General features: G+C 42.2%; 1 protein-coding gene across 1 annotated transcript in view; it reads left to right on the forward strand.

Annotated features, from left to right (window-relative positions):
- The window catches only part of RXFP1 (relaxin family peptide receptor 1), a 1,268,256-nt gene that overhangs the window by 1,047,484 nt on the left and 200,864 nt on the right, over positions 1–19,908 (forward strand). Inside the window, exons 8-10 of the mRNA XM_085641728.1 lie at positions 4,537–4,608; positions 6,673–6,747; positions 15,853–15,924. Coding sequence (XP_085497854.1) covers positions 4,537–4,608; positions 6,673–6,747; positions 15,853–15,924 — 219 coding nt within the window. The remainder of the gene's footprint in view (positions 1–4,536; positions 4,609–6,672; positions 6,748–15,852; positions 15,925–19,908) is intronic.

Here is a 19,908-nt window from a genome sequence, read left to right on the forward strand (position 1 = left end):
AGCTGGAAAATTAAAACAGATAGGAGGTGTGTCCACCTCTGCCAACCCCTCCCCTAAGGTGTGGGAAGCAAGGGAAAGCACAATTTTCAGCCCCTTTAAGGTTGGGTCTATGCCCCCTCCCACAGAAGGGTGGCATAATAAAGGGTATAGTCACCCTAGATAAGGTGCCTATTGGCCCTGCCTACTACTCCCCTAAAACGCCTCCTAAATGTGGTATTTAAGTGGCTCTCCCAGACCTGCCATTCAGATTCGATGGACCAAAGAAGAAAACAGATGATGACCGCTGACGGACCAGGAACTGAGCCTCTTCAGGAAAAATTCGGCAAAACCCTTGCCACTGGTTCAACCACTGGGCCTGCTGTTCTTGTAGAAACTCCGCAAGGCCTCCAAGAAGCCCAGGAGACTTTTCAACCTTAACCAAAGTGCCAAGAACCGCCCTTCAGACTAGAGGCTCCAGTCACTGGCAACCACCGGTACCAGAACCGCAGTGGTGAGGACCGACTCTGGTGTCAACGCAACTCACTGCTACCAAAGAGCTCCACGACCGCAGTGGTAGAGGACTGGCACTTGTGTCAACACGACTCTACCCGGTCAGAAGAACACATCGCAGCAGCCTCCACATCCTTGAGGGATCCTACCAGCCCCATGACCTGAGCTGTGCCCAGCCCCGTGCCTGAGAGCCTGTACCCTCCTGTAAGTGGCCCTGCCAGTCTCATCCTGTCCCTCTTGCACTGCCTGCCCAATCGCGACATCCATGTGACGGTCCGACAACGGCAGAACTTCTCCATCCGATCGACAGCAGCCGGCTGCCAGTGACAGCGACGGTAACCGTGTTGGCGCTCTGCTGAAAACCGCCCGATATCGACCACCTCGGCATAGATGCTGAATCCCGCACCTCTTGGGTGCCCCCAGTCCCCCACAACTGACATTGCTCGCAGTGTTGACCTGAGACACACTAAGACTGGACTAGAACTGTAACTGGTATACGCATCTGTTACACCGCACAATTGTTTTCCTCCACAGGATAATATAGAACTGCTCTGAAAATTGCACTGTCAAACTACTGAAACCTGAAATGTATTTTTAATGTCAACAGTACTTACCATCATGTGAAGACCTTGGTCTTAAAATAAAATATAAACAAAGTATAATTTTCATAAATTGGTCTTGATCTCCTTCTTGAATCGTGTGCCCATAATTGATCACTGTTGTGCAAGAAATGCCTTACACTCCTCTGTGTTAGGCCTAAGGCTGCTCACCCACACTACCACAAATAGAGCACTTTAGGATTTACATTGAGCCCTGAACACTTTTGGGAAACCCTTGGACTCTGTGTACTACCACCTAGTTGCAATATCATATACAGAGCCAGCTTCCTAAATTCCCTGTGGACCTACAATATGAAGAAATCTTTATAAAGATTAGTGCTCCTCTACAGAAAAAAGGCCAATGATCCCCAAAAAACATGTTTATTTTAGTTCCAAGACAACAAATCATTTTCCATCAACAGTACATTTTTAATACTAGTGATTAGCTTTTTTTCATGTACTGTCTGGAATTCCTGCCATTTTTGCCAAGCTTCTCTGATTCCATAGTCTGGAAAGCTATCGTACTGTAATTGAATGTACACAGCAATGGGGGATGAGTCAGATATGATAGTGATCACAGCACTAACTAATATTTCGGAGAAAAATGGCTCAGACTTGGGATGTCTACAGACTACAGATGCTGGTATTAACCTCTCCACATAAATAACATTACACTCCCCCTTAAGACATTCATAAAACACTGATTCACACATACAATCTAGAATATATGTTCCATATGCAAGCGCTCCAAAGAATTCATCGAGATCTGTGCTACTTCTATGCGGAATTGGCACCTGATCCAATAAACATGCCAGTTTTGGCCTATATAGGGACACAACACTAATAAACTACCTTTATTCTTACCTGTTTGACAGTTTTTGTCATCTGAAATTAGAGGATGTAAACTTTTTAAAATCTGCAATTATGGATCCAAAAATGTAACACACATTCATGGTAAATAAGAGTGAGGTATTTGAATACCAGACATGCAAGAATGATTTTAGAAGGAAGGTTTGTATATAACTTCATAGTTTTATATAAAGGCAGGCACTGTAGTGCTTTAGATGGGAACAAGATCACTGTGGACTTAAAACAAGGTCCTATCAAAGTCCTTTATTCCATACAGACACAACTGAGTCATTTTGCATCCTGCAGAGGAAAAATAATAATTTAGGTGATCGTGGCCCACATTACTGAAGTTATACACAGAGGCTAGTGCAATGCACCACAATGCTAAATATAGCATTCATTTTCTTCCCTCATAAAGGCACACATGTGCAGTGGTAAATGGTATTGCATTGATGAGTACCCACACAAACGTTAGTAAAAGTGTGCATTCGTGCATACACGTACACAAGGCAAATGTTCCATACATTTCTAATAAAATGTAATGAACACAAAAAATATAGAAACAGGAAATAGCAAATTTACTATGATGAAATGCAACCAGGTTACGTTCCAGATTGTTGAATTTCTCCTTCCACTACGGGGAAGAAGTAGTTATGAAAGTAATGGGAGGATTATCGCTTTACAAAAAGAAAATTCAGATTGCATGAATGATTGTCACAAATTAAGGTGTTGCTGAAAGCTATTTAAGTTTGGGACACTAATGAGTGGATGAGCAATATAATATTCTGGGAACTTTAAAAATCTTATGTCAGTAAAGCTAAAATAGGATGGCAAGCCTTCTGGTACCTGGTTTGAAAAATTACAGTATTAGGCTTTAGTTTATGCGATTTGAGTATGAAACTAGTTGAATGGAGGGTACGTGAACTCATAACATTAAATGAATACAAGAGACTCAATCAATCAATCAATACTTGCTTTATTCGGCACATATATAGCTATAAAAGACACATAAAATGAACTAACATAACAAACTAATAACAGCAACCCCGCACTTAACCCTAAAAAAAAAGAAAAAGAAAAACTTCCACAATCAGAAGATCTAACAGACAATACCTGCAATACAGAAAAAGTATGCCACCTAGCCCTTCATCGTTCTCCTGAAACTTACAGCAGCTTTTAGGAAAGCGTAAACCCCGTAACAGCCTTCATATGTGCCTAAGAGGAGGAGGTAAAATAATGCACCCCTACACTCCCTAAAACTCCATGATTTTAAATCTGTTGAATAAATAGTTTAAAATATGGTATGAAATAAATACAAAAGAACATAAAGTGCATCATAGATTGAGCTGAAAGACTATCACAGGAGCAGGCTGCCTCTCACAACATCACCTGAACATTTAATCTCAGGAAGTTCAGAAACCTTACAACAATGCCTGCCCTGAAGTGAAAAAGCAGAGTCCCCTCCCAACGCGACAAAGGTATTGTGAGGTACAACACTGTATCTCCGAATTGAATATGAAGATTACAATACATTTCTTATTCAATTCGCCATAGTGCAAGGATGCCTGCGTTGCAGGTATTGATTGTTTATGTGCAGGAAGGTGTCCCTTCCTGCACAAAAACAATCAGCATTGGTGATTTGTTACTTCTATGTGTGCTGCACACATAGAAGTAGCAAATCGTCAATATTTAATGATTGTTTATGTGCAGGAAGGGACACCTTCCTGCTCATAAACAATCATTCATTGCGTTTTTGCTTTCTCTATGTGTAAAAGCAAAAATAGGGAGAAATAAAAGTATTTCTCCTAGTTGTGCCATTCTAAGGCCTGCTATTGCATGGTGTTAGCGTTTGGCACTGCCTCAGATTTACACATCCTTTTAAATCTGGGGCACAATGGGTGGTGTTGCGGTGGAACATCCACAGCAACACCCATTGCACACCCCTTTCACACAAAGTTAAGCATGTAAAGGGGCTGTATTTACAAGGCAGCGTTAAGCCAATCAAAGTAGCTTAGCGCAGCTTTATAAATATGGAGAAGGGCACAGCGCCACCAGAACATCGCTAAAAGTGACCAAAACAGTGCAGTTGCTTTGGAAGGAAATATGACATAATTCTCTATGTGATGTGTGCTACTTCGACATGCAAGTAGAGAGAGCATTCTTCACTTTACGAAGTATTGCAGCAACAACTTGTCAGGTACTGGAAATTGATTTTTCATTTCCGTTTTAACAATTGTTTTATTTTCATATATAATACTTTAAATTGTAAGGATTTTCTTTAAAAAAATAGGTTTATTACACTGGTGACTGCCCGCACACTGATACAGAATAGCACAGATATTAGTAAATCAAACATATTGAAGGAAACAATTTTAAGAAAATTAAAGTCATCCCTAACTTATGTTTTTGAGACATAAGAGAATGCAAATGTTCAATATGAATTGAACAGTGGGATGCTTGTGGTACTGTGCTCTTTGCTTTATCAAATACGTCAAGCTCGATTCATGGGAGTATCTGTACTGAAATCATGGGAACTGTGATTACACAATACTTCCCCTTGATTAATAATGTGTTTTGGCTTTCTTTTTGTCTTCTTCAGGATAATAGATAACAACCAAATCAACAGGATCTCCCCACAGACGTTTTCTGGACTCAACTCACTCATTCTTCTGTAAGTTTACAGGTGTGAAATAGGGGAGAGAGTGTGGTTTAGTAATTTTCTTTTGGATTTGAAAGATCTAGGATGCAGTCTTCCGACTTCTGTCACTTGATCGTCAGAAAACTGGTCCATACATTTTCTGAATCCATCCTGCATCTGCTATCTCTAGGAAGAGTGGTCCATTTTGCAAAATGAGTATTGGGCCGTTTGAAAAAAAGATATTTTCAATAGTTTTTTTTCACTTTATAAACCATTCTAAAAGGAGCTGTACCACCACATTTTATGTGCAAAGAAATAGGATAAAAACTGTGACAAAATCCGTCATGCTGTTCAAAATATAGTGAACACAAATAACTAAACGTATTTGTATCTAATGAATTATTATTTTAATTTACCCATAAAATGTGCATAAATAATACAGCAGATAGTTAAATAATTATTAATCACATAAGCAATCACTTATTTGTCAATACAGTACATAAAAACCTTCATCATATCAGAAGTGCCTAATATAATCATCATAAAGTACAATTCCTATCTATAACAAAATTAATTGCTGCTTGCTGACATCATAAAATGTGGCTTGTTTCCTATCCTACACAAAAAATGTTCAATGCACTTACAAGAAGAGTTGGCTTTGACTTTGCCAGGCACTCCAAAGACATTTAGTGACAGAAAAATTAAATTTTTGGCACCCAAGTATTGGGAAGAGGTGTGGTGCCACGGCCAGGGCGACTAACTCTGGAATCTGGGGATCACGGTTCGATCCCCGGCGCTGGTGGCAGATTAGCCCAGAACCATGTGACTCTGGGCAATAGCTTGCTTAATCTTCCCGACGGCCCCCAGCGCCTAGACACCCTTACAGGTGATTGTTCGCGCTTTACAAATGTGAATATTATTATACATCATTCAAATATACTGAACTACAATATTTATGTTATATTATGTTAAGCCACGTCATGCTATGCTATGTCATGTCATGTTATACTATGCAACGTTATGCCATGTCTTGTCATGTTATGGTAATTATTTAAGCGCACGTTCACCCAGGGGTTCTTGGCATTGTTCAGGTAAAAGGTAACTTGTGGCAAAAAATAGTCATAATAAAATAAATACAGACAAATAAATTGCAGAAGTATTTCTTTCTGATTGATAGAAAAAGTTACATTTATCACACACGTAACCACTAGAATATCAGTTACCAAGAAATTTAACCAGAAATGGGCCCTCAGCATAAACTTTCTATAGAGACACGTAGATCACGGAATTTATTAAAAATCAACTAAGGTTCTCTGATAGGCAATAGTTTTTTCTCCACATAGGATCGAACTATTACACATTTACAAGATGCAGTTAAGAATTGCTGATTTCCCCAAAGACATCAAGGATTTTATAATTCAGTAAGACTGGTCTTACTGATGGAATTAGATCAGTCCATAACTCATAAACGTGCACGGAAAAAAAAGCTAATTCTTAATGTAATCTATGATAAATCAGACCTGTATAGTCTCTTCTCTATAGGACGGAAGCTGAGAATTCATTAATCAGACTCAGATTACTAATTGTTTCGTCATGATTTCATTGTAAACTCTTTTGAGTCCTAATTCACTTTGCTAGAGAATCGTGCTAATGCACTTGTAGAGTAAGAATTACTTTTTCAATAACACATTTTTGAGGAGAAAGTAGTAGTAATCTGTCTCTAAATATCAGTGATGAAAGTAGCTACTGGGGCAAACTGAGCGTTATAGGATTTAACAATAGGGTAGGTATTTTCCAAGTCCTTTATTAAATTGCAACTACACATTTTGCTAAATTAAGCAACTCATTTTGATACCATCTTTAAAAGAGTGAGTAGGGATGGCATTTTAGGTCTACATAGGAGAAAACCTATTCAGGTGGGTGTTTTTTTCATGAAGAAAGAGGCTATTCATTGATAGAGATGAATAGTGTGATAGAACTCAGTGCCATTGAACCCAGTTTGTTCAACTTGTAGTCCAATAGTTGTTTTTGCTGTGTAAAACCATGTTTTTATTATTTTCAGAATGTTTATTTTGGTTTTGCTTTGTGTATTCTCAGGGTGATGCTGAACAATTCTCTTGATCGTCTTCCAGACAAGCCTCTGTGCCAGCATATGCCTAAACTGAACTGGCTGTAAGTGGCATCATTGTTTTTTCTATCTAGTATTGCATCTCTGCAAACAAACCTACTTTTGTGCACCACTACCCATTAACCACCAGGACAGTGGGGTTTGCCTGGACTGTAAGTGTGCTTCTGCATTGTCTCCTAATGTTGCTGGTTTTTGCTCTGGATCCTCTGTTCAGCACAGCATGGCATCTCAGCACTCAAGATTATAGTTTCCAATACTGGGAGTTCAATCATATGTTTAGACACAAACATTTTCTTTGATGACTGTAGAGTGTACTGCATTAAAATGAATTAGTCTTGGAAGAATTGATCAGATCATAACTAAGCCATAATGGTTACTGAGACATGCATAAAGTCTTGCTAAAATCATCGGCCTCACTATCTGCATTATTTGTTGTCACAGCCAAGCCAAGCAGTGAATATTGGGAATATATTCAAATTTGAGATTGTTCTTAATTTTACTAAAACAAGACAAAATGTCTATAATTAAAAATCGTTTTAAAATAATTGATCCTCTGCTGACATTATGACAAGCTCTTGTCACTAAGAGTGACGTTCCTGTGTCCCCATTTCATCTCGTATTAATTTCGAAAATTGCCCCCTCCCCTAATTAGGCCTAAGGTCCAATTTACAGTCATCTCCATGAAAGTGGAAAACGTGTTCCATGTAGACTCTGACTATGGTTTATTAAGATCAATGACTTTCTGAGAATTCACAAAAATATTCAGAGTTAGGTGTGGGATTAATTGGAAGTTGTGAAGTTTCTCTGCAATAAAATAAGCTAAACCGTATAAGCCACAGATTGTTTAACTTGGAAACAGAAAGGTTTTCAGAAGTTTTCTAAAATGTGTTACAGAGGATTCAGATTGGATAAAGTGAGGAAGAGCATTCTGTTTCCTGGGGACTATCACAGAAAAAGCACAATCACCAAACGGGTAGTTCTTGTTCTGGGAACAATAAGAAGAAATAGATAAACTGGAAGCCAATGTTTTGTCTCTGAAAAGGAGCAATGTGTTGATATTCTAGCAGCTTGGAAATGATTCATGACATTGTCAGGGGATAATAACAGAATAGAGTTCCTGGGGGTGGCCCTTCAAATGATTCAGCTCATACAAGAGTAAAGTTAGCTTAAACATGTTTAAATTGTCTTTGGATTGAAGAACCACACCAGTAGGTGCTTCCAATCTGAGATTTAAGTTACCTAGAATATTCACATTATCCCTGATGAAGCAGTAAGAGAGGATGTGACCTAACAGCTAGAGCAGTCGACCTCAAAGCTGGGGAACTGGGTTTGAGTCTCGGCAGGGATGCTCAACATCCTCTGATTCTGGGCAAATCACTTAATCTCCTCGTGCCTACCAAAATGAATTCAATTTTGTCTAGGGACCCCTGTCTTTAGAAAATATTCCAAAATGAATGTGTCCTTCTGTAACGCAATTGGTGCTCATGTAAAGTGCTCTGATACCTTCGGATCAAGTTTGCGCTATATAAAAAAAAAAAAAAAAAATCTTAAGCCAGAGGAACATGGTTGATAGCTTGGGTGTGAAGGGGGAGGGGGGCAAAACATTAGTAAAAATGACACATTGTCTTTTGTAACTGGTAGGAGAAAACTGTGTAATCTGCTAGATAGCATCAAAGCAGTCAATTTTTACTTCTAAGTTAACACACTTAATAGCCACTACTCCACTGCCTTTTTTTCACGGGGCGAATGTTACAAATATCTTGTAATCAGGTGGGAGAAGTTCACTCATAAAAGGGTCAGTGTGGGCTGTGAACATGTCACGGTTAAAACATGATATCTGGACTTTAGATAGTAATTAAATCATTAATCTTTTATCATAATGGCAACAGGCATAGGCAAAAAAGGCCTGTGAGGAACTTGTGTTGGTTGCACATTTGGCCAGGAATACTCAGCAGGAGAGACGCTATGAATAAGGATGCAGAATACCTAGCTCTGATATTAGATAGAAAATCCAGGGGTTGGTAGAGTTACAAACATCAGCAAAAAAAAAAAATCTGAAACACAACACTCACCACTAAGAGAGTGATGGGAGGCACAACACACAGCATTGCTGTATGCTGTGTAAGTCCTGGTGCGAATGGATGCAGACAGGCTTAAATAGGGCAAACAGCACATCACAGCAAGCAGAACAAGCATTGGCATAGCCAACAGGTCTCGCCTTTGGGACCTTATAAGTGTTTAGCTATGCAACAGTTGCATAACTAAATACTTATAAGGCCCCAAAAGCGAGACCTATTGGCTATGCAAAGCGGCCGTGAAAGTGAAAGTGAAAGTGATCGCGATCGTGATCAAACATCAAAGCGGCCGTGCGGCCTGGAAAGTGAAAGTAATCGAGGTAAAACGCGGCGCGCGCGCCCGCGCACATGCACTGTAGCTCTAGGCTGGCCTGGTAGCACTTTTTGGAGCCCTCTCAATAAGTCTCGCCAGACCAGCACATGAGCTGGGTCAGGCGAGACCTAAAAAGACTGAACTGTGACTCATTTGCTGGAATTAGCTCTTGTAGGATAGTGCTCAGTCACCACAGAGGTGATACTAAAGGGTTGATTCATATGCTGGCAGTGTGTTTGTTTAGACAGAGTATATACACTGCCACCACGATGGTCCGCCCACCCAATTTAGATGCAGGCAGACCTTTAGTTTGTCTACTAAGGTGACTACTCTGTCAGCGCCGTAGCCAAACCTCTCCGACGGCCCAACGAAAATGAGAATGTAGCCATTTGTGTACACTCTGTCACCACCAGGAAAGCCTTGGTAGTGAGGGGCAGTTAAATGTGAATAATGCTCCTCCCACCACGGGAATTGACTCCCAGGGCGAGGGGAGCATTATTTTTATTATTTTCAAAAACAAAATCCGTTTCGGGATTTTCTTTTTGAAAATAATAGAATATATACCTGTTTAGTGAAGAGTTTCATCATGCTGACGCAACCCTGCACCAAACAGCGATATGCATTGACAGGAACCACAGTGATGGCAGTTCCTGCCAATGCTTTATAAATGATCGCCATCTTGGCGGTCATTTATAAATTCAGCGGGCGGTCCCTACACCAGGCGAATGGAGTAGTCTTCCCTGTTCCCTTGGCACAACAATGGCTATCTTCTGATAAATAAATCGCCCCCTAAATCAGGTAAGGATATAACAAAATATGCCAAATATATAAGTGCAAGTTAAAAACCCACACAGAAACTCTACCACAATACAAATCCCCAACTCAAAATAAAATAAAGATCCATTATGTAAAATGTTACATAAAACATGTGGAAAAAAAAACTAATGCATAGTTATTTCTAATGCTCAAAACTTGGAGCTGTAAACTGAGCTTAAAAAAACTTCATAGAACAGTAGCACTTCAACAAATTGTGTCACCGCATTAAAGCATGCAGCATATGGATTGGATTTTAGTTATCAGTTGCACTTCCCGGTGTAAATATTTAGGCGGCACTTCACAGCAAGTTGAAAAAAGCTGAATTTTTACAAGGTAGCTGGAATCAACTGCTTGTAAGATGGCATTCAGTCACCCAGAAGAAATACTACAAGGCTATATGTTATACCTGTCAGCCCCCAAACAATTTGCCTTCTCCTCTTCAGTTTTGCCGAATTTGTGCTTGTTGGCCTTTGGAGTTTGTGCACTTTATCACTGCTGATCAGTGATAAAAATCTTGTGCTCACTCCCTAAACCATAGTAAAATTGACTTACACGTGATTGGCATATTTAATTTACTTATAGGTCCCTAGTAAAGTGGTATACCATCTACTCGGGCCAGTAAATTAAAAGCTACTAGTAGGCCTGTGTTAGAACCGGCGGTCTCTAGTTGGCAGAGGTATACACTTCTGACAAATAGGGACCCACCAACTCTAGTCAGGGCAAGGTGATTACACACTCAGATAACCCCTGCTACTCCCTTGGTAGCTTGGCAGAGCAGACAGGCTTATCTCAGAGGCAGTGTGTTAAGCATTTAGGACCACATACAGTAATAAAGTGAATACACTACAAATGGACACAACACAGGAGTTAGTATAAAAATAGTATTTTTATATAAGGCTTAGCACAAGACCAAATAACGACAAAAATATACCACAATCTTAATAAATACTCTTTGGAAGGAAAAATAGTAGTTCAGGTAAAGTTTCTTCTTAGGAAATAGTTCTTTAGCAACAAAAGTAAGTATTCTTCTTAAAACACAGTTCTTGGCAACAATGTGACCCCCACAGGAGTCACACGACGTCGAGTTTACGATATTCCCAAGGTTCGGCGTCGACCGCGAGGAGCGCTACGTCGAGCCTGGAATCGCAACAGAACCCCCAAACACAGTACCTTTGGAAATGAAGAAAACGAGGATCCACGGCGTCGAGATGTCGGCGTCGAGGTCGGCGTCGATCGTGCCTCGGATTCGGGTCGATCCGCAGCGGCGTCGAGGGGTGTCGGGCCGGAGCAGCGCTCACGGCGTCGAGAAGGGCGTCGAGTCGATGCGATCAGCAGCAGCGTTGAGACGGGGCCGCTAAGAGCTGGAGCCAATACTCACTACTCAGCGGCGTCAATAACGGCGTCAGGATGGGGTCACTTGGAGCTGGAGCCGATACTCACTACTCCTGTCGTCGCTACTGGCGTCGATCGGGCCCGGCGGCCGGCGTCGAAGACTCGGAACACTGGAGCCGTTACTCACGATGTCGAGCTGGATTCGGCGGCGTCGGCGGCGTCGAGACTGCAGATTTTCCCCTGTGCACTGGAAATAACACTTTCCAGCAACCAGCAATTCAGTAGAGGGTGAAGTCCTTTGGCCCTGTGACTTCAACAGGAGGCTGGCACTCTTCCAGCCCTTGGAGATTTTCTAGCAAGCTTTTGAGAGTACACACCAAGTTCCTCTCTCCTTGTTCCTTGGCAAAAATAAAGAAGCAGCTTCGGGTTCCCCCCAGCAAACAGCACACTGGCAGAAGGGGGAGGCAAGTCCTTAGATCAGCAGGCTTCTTGTCCTTGGTAGAGGTTTCCTTTGTCAGAAGTGATCTGAGTTCTTTGGTTCAGGGGTCCTTCTTTTATACCCCTTTTCTGCTTTGTTCCCTTTATCCAAGCAGGGAAATTCCCCCCATCTCAGGTTTGTTGTGGTTGTTGCCAGGCAGAGGCACCTGGCCAATTCACTGAGCAGGGCAGGGTCCTCAGCCGCCCAGCAGGAGGCGGAGCCAGTATTGTCACTGGCAGGAGCAGGGCTATCAGTCGCCCGGCAGGAGGTGGAGCCAGCATTGTGTCAGGCAGGGCAGGCTATCAGGGACTACTCTTCCCCCACTCTAAGTGTAGATGCCTCATTCACCCCACACGGACTCATTCAGACCTCTGGAGCCACCCAGCCCCTGACACACACACACCAAACCAGCAGAGACTGGTGGATAGTTGGACAAGAAAATAGCCACTTTCTAAAAGGGCTATTTTCAAACACAGAATTTAAAAACCATCCATCCTAAAGGGTGTGTTATTAAATTCCGAGTTCAGGGATACTAAACTCGACCTGCTACCATGCTCCCTGAGTCAGATAGATTATAATGGAGTTAATAATCAGTCTGCCCAGTCTGACCTATTGGAGGCAGGTAGCCCTTCAATAGTGAAAAACGAAATGGCTGTAATTCACTATTAGGTCATGCCACACACATCAGGGAATGACCTACCTTTTACCCACAATGCACCCAGCCCTAGGGCCTACCATAGAGGTGTCTGAAATGTGGCAAAGTGAAGGTTTTAGAGACTGGCAAGTAGGTTTCCTTGCCAAGTCGACATGGCAGTCAGGGACTGCACACAGGCTCTGCGATGGCAGGCCGGAGACACATTTTACACGCTACTTCTGTGGGTGGCACAACCAGTGCTGCAAGCCCACCAGCAGCAGTTAACTTACGCGCCCTTGGCACACGCAGTGCACTAGACTAGGGTCTGAACAGTAAGTCAACCAAGCCAATCAGGGTAACACCAATCAATGTAACAATTTAACATAGGGAGCACTTGCACTGTGGCACTGATCAGCAGTGGCACAGTGCCCAAAGCAATATTCCAGCAAAAACATCGTAAACAGAGGAGGCAAACAGAAAAAAATGGAGGAGAGACTCATGCCAATGATGCCAGGTCTAACAGCCTGCAGCACTTTTCGTGCCACCCACTTAAGTAGTCCTTCAAAACATATTTCAGGCCTGCCATTGCAGCCTGTTTGCAGTTTTAACCTGCCAATTCGACTTGGCAAAATAAACCTTTTGCCAAGGATAAATATAAACCTTTTTAATACATATAAGTTACCCCATGGGTAGGCCCTTGACAGTCCATAGAGCAGGGTGTATTGTATTTAAAAAGGTGGACATGTACTTCCAAGTTTTACATATCCAGGTAAGGAAAACCTCACAAATTCATTTTTCACTGCTGTGAGGCCTACCTGTCCCGTATGAGAACATTTAAAAGGTGATAACATTTGTTTGGGAACAGGAAGAGATATCATGTTTGGTGTGTAAAGAATTGTAATTTAAAAATCCTCGTCACTGGCCTAATCGGATTTTAAGTCACAATTATAAAAATGCCACTTTTGAAAAGTTGGCGTTTTCTAGTCCTAACCGTTTGTTGCCTCCAGCATTCATCCTTGGTCATATCACTAGGTGTCGCTGGCAGACAGCCTTTGTGTATTCCTCTCCAACAGTACCAGTACCTAAATTTCAAATGAGCTCCCTCAGCACTCACACAAAGGACTTCACACTAGCCTTTTGTGACCCTAGACCATATGGAACCTAGACAGAGATGGAAGAAATGCCATACCCATCTGTGTGGGGGGGTACTCTAGATGTTTCTTCCACTTCAAAACTGGCATCAGGTATAAAAGTAGGACCCTCTTGTCAGTACAGCTCTTGACCTGTGGATGCTACAGAAAAAGAACTGCCCTGCTGCCAGAGGACTGCCCTGTGGTTGGAGGCCTGAAGGTCTGCCTTGCTCTCTGATAAGGAAGTCTGGGCCTGCTCCCTTCATCCCAGGCATCCCAGGCAGAGTGACTCAAAGGTTGACCTGTTCTGAGCTACAGGATACAACAAACTACAGAGGCCTAACTACAACTGCCTAGCTGACCTGCTGAACTGGACCTGCAGCTGGACTTGCATCAGCCCTCTGCTAGAGTGAATTCCTGATCCCCAAGAAGTGCCTCCCAGATCCTGGATCCATGGCTGGCATCAGTTGAGCTCCTCCTTGGAAGAACAGAAGAAATCCTTAAGATCTGGGCTCTTCGTGACTTCTAAGACTTTGCAGTCTGCGATGAACGCCATCACAAAGTTCAGTTGAATCCGACTCTGCAGACTACAGCGACCACCAGCAATGACCTGCAATGTGAGATCTGCCATTAGTGCTACAGTATCGACAGCCTGCAGTAATCACCATCTCGAAGCTCCAGCAATGAATGTCTTTGATAACAGAAAGGATATTCATGCTACAGCAACAACCGTCCGGGACACCTGGCCTGCTCTTCATGCCACAGTGCCGACCATCTGCAATGCTCTCCCTGCTTCTTTGGCCCTACTCCCCCATGAACTAGACTCTTCTTCACAAACTTTGAGAAGGTAACTTTTCAGCTGGTCCCTGTATTCACCAAGTGCTCCATAGCAGTCAGCCTTAACTTGTAACTTTCCCCTGGTCTAGCATGACCAGATAACCTTGAGTGGTGCTTTGTGCTTTTGTGCGCTATATTTAACTAAATCTTTGAAATTACATATCTCCAGATCTACAGAGTGGATTTTTGGCATGGGTGAACAATTTCTTAAATGTTACTACATTTTTCTAAATAAGTGTGTGATTCTTTAGTGTGTTGTGTTTTCACTTTATTGCTGTTTGTGTGCTGCATAAATACCTTATACATTGCCGCTAAGTTAAGCCTGACTGTTTTTGTTCCAATCTATCAGAGTTAACCACAAGCTGATTTAGTGACTTTTGTGGTTCCCCCTGACAAAGATTGTAGTTCTTGCTTGAGAAGGTTTTCCAGCTCCCAAAAAAAATCCCATTTCTCACAGTATAATAGAGCACAGCAAATACAGAAATGCAGATAAAAAAGATCCCCACACACTATCCGCAGTTGAACGGGTTTCTTAGTAAACGGCATGAGCACATTTAACTCTTCAATTTTTTTTCTGCATCTTAAGATATGCTTTCATACACTGAAAACTGGTATCAAGCGCAAAACAGGACGTGAGCCTACAAAATGTGAGAATCGGATTCTTAATATGCAATATAAATATTTAATACAGGCAGGAATATATCGCCGACTAAAAAGTAAACTATATGCAGAAACCTGTCCAGACGTTCCAAAAATGAGCAAACATAACTCGTCGGAATTTTTCTTGTGAAGCCCATCTTCCTGTGATGGATCACAGCTGCTAGAATCCGGAAGGACCAATCATCCACCTGATAACCGGGCCACGTCTTAATGAAGCCCAAATGCCACTTGGACACCTTTCAACAATATACCGATATTAGCAAAATTTCACAAATTCACTGAAGAATTACAATTCACTGAAGAATCTTCAAACTAAAAATATGTTCAACCCACTTCCCGTCACCTGAACGCATATTACAACGGAAATGTACTTTTATTATGTTAACAAATTAAACCCTCAGGTAAATGTGCATCAGTGAACGAGCACGGCCATAATGCAGCGTGAAATAAAGTTACCTTGAGTTCTGTTTTCTAACAGTAACAATGCACGGGAGCGTGTTCTTTCCATTGTACGGTATTGCTTCAAAATGGCCATGTCACTAGTTCTGCAGTCTGCTGTTACAAGACCCTCACAGAAGAGTGGCTCAGAGAGAGGTTACAATTATTGCCCATTAACTTGTTTTAGAGAGTTTATTTTAAAACTCAAAAAATAATTTCATTCTATGAACATCCAGGCCAGGACACAGAAAAATATGACGCGCCCAATACGTTTTAATGTTTTTGCAAACACAAGTTTGTGCCTTTTCGATCAAGAACATGTTGAACTCAATAACGTATGATGGTATGTTGACATTTTACTCATTTTACTTCCCTTAAAGGAGTTTGAGAATTTGAATTCCGCTGTATGTTGAACGAATTTTGTTTTCTCTTTCAGGGATTTTGAAGGTAACCAAATCCACACGTTAAAAAATGACACATTCACATCCTGCACTACTTTAACCGTGCTGTAAGTATCTAATTCTGTCTTGTTTGAAGAACCTTGTTGTCAATTTGTTTTAGTAATGTTGATAAGTATGTGAGTCAGTGCACAAGTCATATGCATTGACATTGACATGCCATTATGTTTACGGCTATAATGAACCACGTCAAGGCTTCCTTGGTAAGGACACTGCAAGGGGTGAAACAAGTCAATTTTGTTACTGAGGGGCTTTCAGCACTTCGAGGGCCTTTCAGCACTTCGAGGGCCTCCCCACTGTTAACCACAACATCAACATGTACCTGGCTCTTCTCTTGTCTTTTTGGATTTTGGCGCAGACTGCCAATCGCATGCTAATTATAATTAGCTATATATCAGGCCCAGGCAGGCCTCACAGGACCTTGAGCCGCTACAGGCCTTTCTTCATGATATTAGAGCTGAATTGACAAGATGGCCGACTGTTAGGTGCTCCAGTCCAGGAGCTAGGAATCGGCATATGGAGTAAATCCCAGAATTGTGCCCCCCTCCCACCCGTCGGCAGCAACCCAGGGCACCGACGCTGCAGAGCACCCCATGATCCATTACAGGCCGGTGACGCCTGGTACCCAGGAACTTCCGCGACCAGGTAAGCACTACTTTCATTCTTGAGGGGACTAGTTGAGAGGTGTCCCGCTTCCTCCTTGCTCCCGACTACCCCATGGCCAATGTTGCTCGACCGGTCCCTGCTGCTCCAGCACCGAGTGGCACAGGAAGAAAGAGGTGGCAGCCTTTCCTACATGGAGCCTGAAACCCCCTGGCTATTGGATGCCCCGAAGACTCCCCCGATCAGCCCCCGCTGCATTAGTAGCAGGCGAGCGGTGAAGGAAGTGTGGACTACTGCAAAAGGGGGGGTCCTACAGCGCTCCCAGTGGTGAGCCCGCTGACCCTTCGCATTAAAGCTGTCCCACAACTCACCTCATGGCTTGGACTGGCTACCGTTACTTTATCTCCACTGCCATGTGCGTCCAGTGAATTGAGGAGTGTCCCAGTGGACATAACAGTATAAAGTATGGTTGCCATATTGGAGGTGAGGAGACCGTCGCTGCGCACCTCTGTGATTCAGCTTCCCTCAGCCTGCGATGCTCAACCAATGCCTGGTGCAATGTCGGTGGACAACCAGAAAGGTTGTCCCACCTGGGGCACCTTAACTACAGCCTGGCTTGCTCCCCCCTTTGTATGCTGGAGGGCATCTGGCCATCACCAGCTCGGGGATGCCTCCAGCGCAAGATCACCGCCCGTGAGTGCAACAACACCCTGAAGGCCGGGCTGAAAGCAAGAACCCCAGCAATGGTGAGAAGATAATGATGTCTGAATATGTCATATATATTTGTCTAACCCTAATCGCTTCAACTTTTCTTAAAATTTTACCTTGAGTGATTTGCAACTTGTATATATGTAACTCTTACCACTAGTATCTGTAGTAAACGTATGTATTTACTACCATTCTTATGTGAATTTAGAGTTTCTTTTTGTACCTTTTTTGTAATTCATGTACTCCGAAGACCTTATGTAATGTAACTGGTTCTATTGTAAAGCGCTCTGACACCTTCGGGTAAAGTTTGCACTATATAAAAATGCATAAATAAATTAAATACTGGATACACAATAAGTACCTTCAATGGAACAAAACCAAAGTCGTCATCTGGGACCAGAAAGGTAAATCTCGTCTGGAGACCCCGAGTTTGCCTTTGCACTTGTGGAAGGCAGTCTGTCCTGCCCAAGAAGCATGTCCTCTCCAACGCCCCAGCGAGCAGTATGTCTATGCAGGATCAGATTAGCCCTGCTGTTCCCATCTGGTCTTTTCAGCTTAATTGAAGTCCTCGTCGTGGTTTGGAAAACACTATACAGCGACATAAACATCTAAAAAAGATAAACACGGAAAACAAGACAGCCTAAGTATGAGTCCGTAAATGAAAAGAAATAATAAATAAAATAAAAACCAGCATTGAGATGAGTCATACAAAAATAAAAATAATTCGCAATCCACTTTATATAAAATTAGTGCTCCAGGATTTCTAAAAAAAAAAGAGTGCTTAGATAAGAATGAAGATCGTCTGGAATGCCAATGACTACGGCCTGAATTTAGAGTTGATTGATTATGGACAATCTTGTGATTGTCATATTTGATGAAGATACTAAATTCATCTGTAAACATCAGTTTGTCATTTCCTAAAATACATGTTTTCATAAGCGGATTTTGGAAAATATGATATGTATTTTTCACTCATCTGTCAATCACTGCAACCAGCTACCCAAGCACCTCCTCCTACCCCAGGTAATGACATGATGCATACCAGTTATACCACCTACATGTACAATTGTTCCCATTGTACCCCATACGTTAATAGTCACGGTCACAGTCAATGCTATAACTCAGTTGAGTGCCATAAGGCACCTCTGATGAGCTCCATATGCCAGTCACATACGATGTCTCCCTTTTGTCCCCATTTGTCGACTTCTGTTTTTCCAGGACACTTGCATTTGCACCGACAGTATAACAACATCACAGGTGAGATTGCAGATATTTCTTACTACAGCCCCTTGAGACCCTCACTGGGTGATTTGCCACGCTTTAATTATGTTGATTGATTGATTGACTACCCAGGGCATCCGATGCTCTGTTTGTGATGAAAGGTTGGTTGTCCAATCACTGGGAAGCTTTGTGAAGCAGTCAAACACAATGTTCTGTTTCTCAAAGGAACTGTTGTAAAGTTAGAGTCGAGGTAAAACATAGCAATCACACTTCCAAAGAGGGTGGGAATGTGCCCACTGAGTTTAATATTTTAATAAAACTAAAAATATATGAACGTGTGTACAGTAAAAGAGTACCCAAATGATCAAAATTACGGAAAATTAATACATAAGGTAACACAAAGCAATGAAGTAACATAAGCTATACACAATACGTTTTTCAGGATAATTAACATTACAAATACTGCGTTGTTCATTGAACAAAGATAACACAGATGATCACAATACTTCAACCTCAGGAGTTGGGGAGCAGCCCACAGCACATGCAAGTGCATCTCCAAAGTTCATATTTCCAGCCAACCAGGTTGGCACAGAATGTCTTCCTCAGAAGGGTTTCTGGTCCCGGCAGGACTGCCCTGCTCTGCAAATGAAAATGCACAGTTATGAATGGTGTGTACACGACTCATAGCAGGGGCCTTCTGTAAGGGCATGTTCTATTGAGAAATCTTAGTTACTCCCCTCAGACAGAAATTGAGGCAAAGCAATGGAAAGAGGCAGCAGTGTGGAGTTGGGACAGTCTTTGTTGTTTCGCCATGAGCAGCAGTCACCCTACATCTTACACTCACTATTTGAAATAAAAACAGTTCCCACAATCAGCGAGGAATAACACTAATGACAGGTGTATTGAAGGTGATTGGGGCAAGCCTTCATTCCTCATTCATTCTGATGTTTGCACTCATTATCACAAAAAACATGATCATAGAGTTTGCTTATTTTAGCATTAAAAACATAAATACAATGACAATGTAACTCCTTGTGCCACAAATCACTGTGCCTAATTTACATGAGGAGGCCAGCAGGAAAAACCAATAGTATGCCAGAATATCTGTTTCCCCACAGCAGGGGTGCTGTAAGGCCTGATAAACTCAGCCCCTAAATCCCTCAGACCAGGTCCTGCTGGAACAGAGTCTGAACTGACTGGAAGAGTCTGATCAGAGGAGTCCAGGAGAGACAGGAATGGGATGCAGAGAGAGAGAGCCTCCTGCCAACACCACATCAGTAAGGCCTAGTGTAGGGCGTCCTCTTACTGTTGATGAAGTACTTTAGGTTGATCCAACCACTTCTGTAACATTATTTAGTGGAAAATGAAGAACAAACAGAGCGACAGAATGATTATTGAGCTGATTGACATGGGTGTCCTGAAAGGTCTCTATATACTCCTATACCCACCTTCTTTATCCAGAATAGATTCTTCAGCTAAGGCTTCAAAGCACTCACTAGTCA

Source organism: Triturus cristatus, chromosome 2_2 (genome assembly GCF_964204655.1).
Source record: "Triturus cristatus chromosome 2_2, aTriCri1.1, whole genome shotgun sequence".
Classification (NCBI taxonomy): Eukaryota; Metazoa; Chordata; class Amphibia; order Caudata; family Salamandridae; genus Triturus; species Triturus cristatus.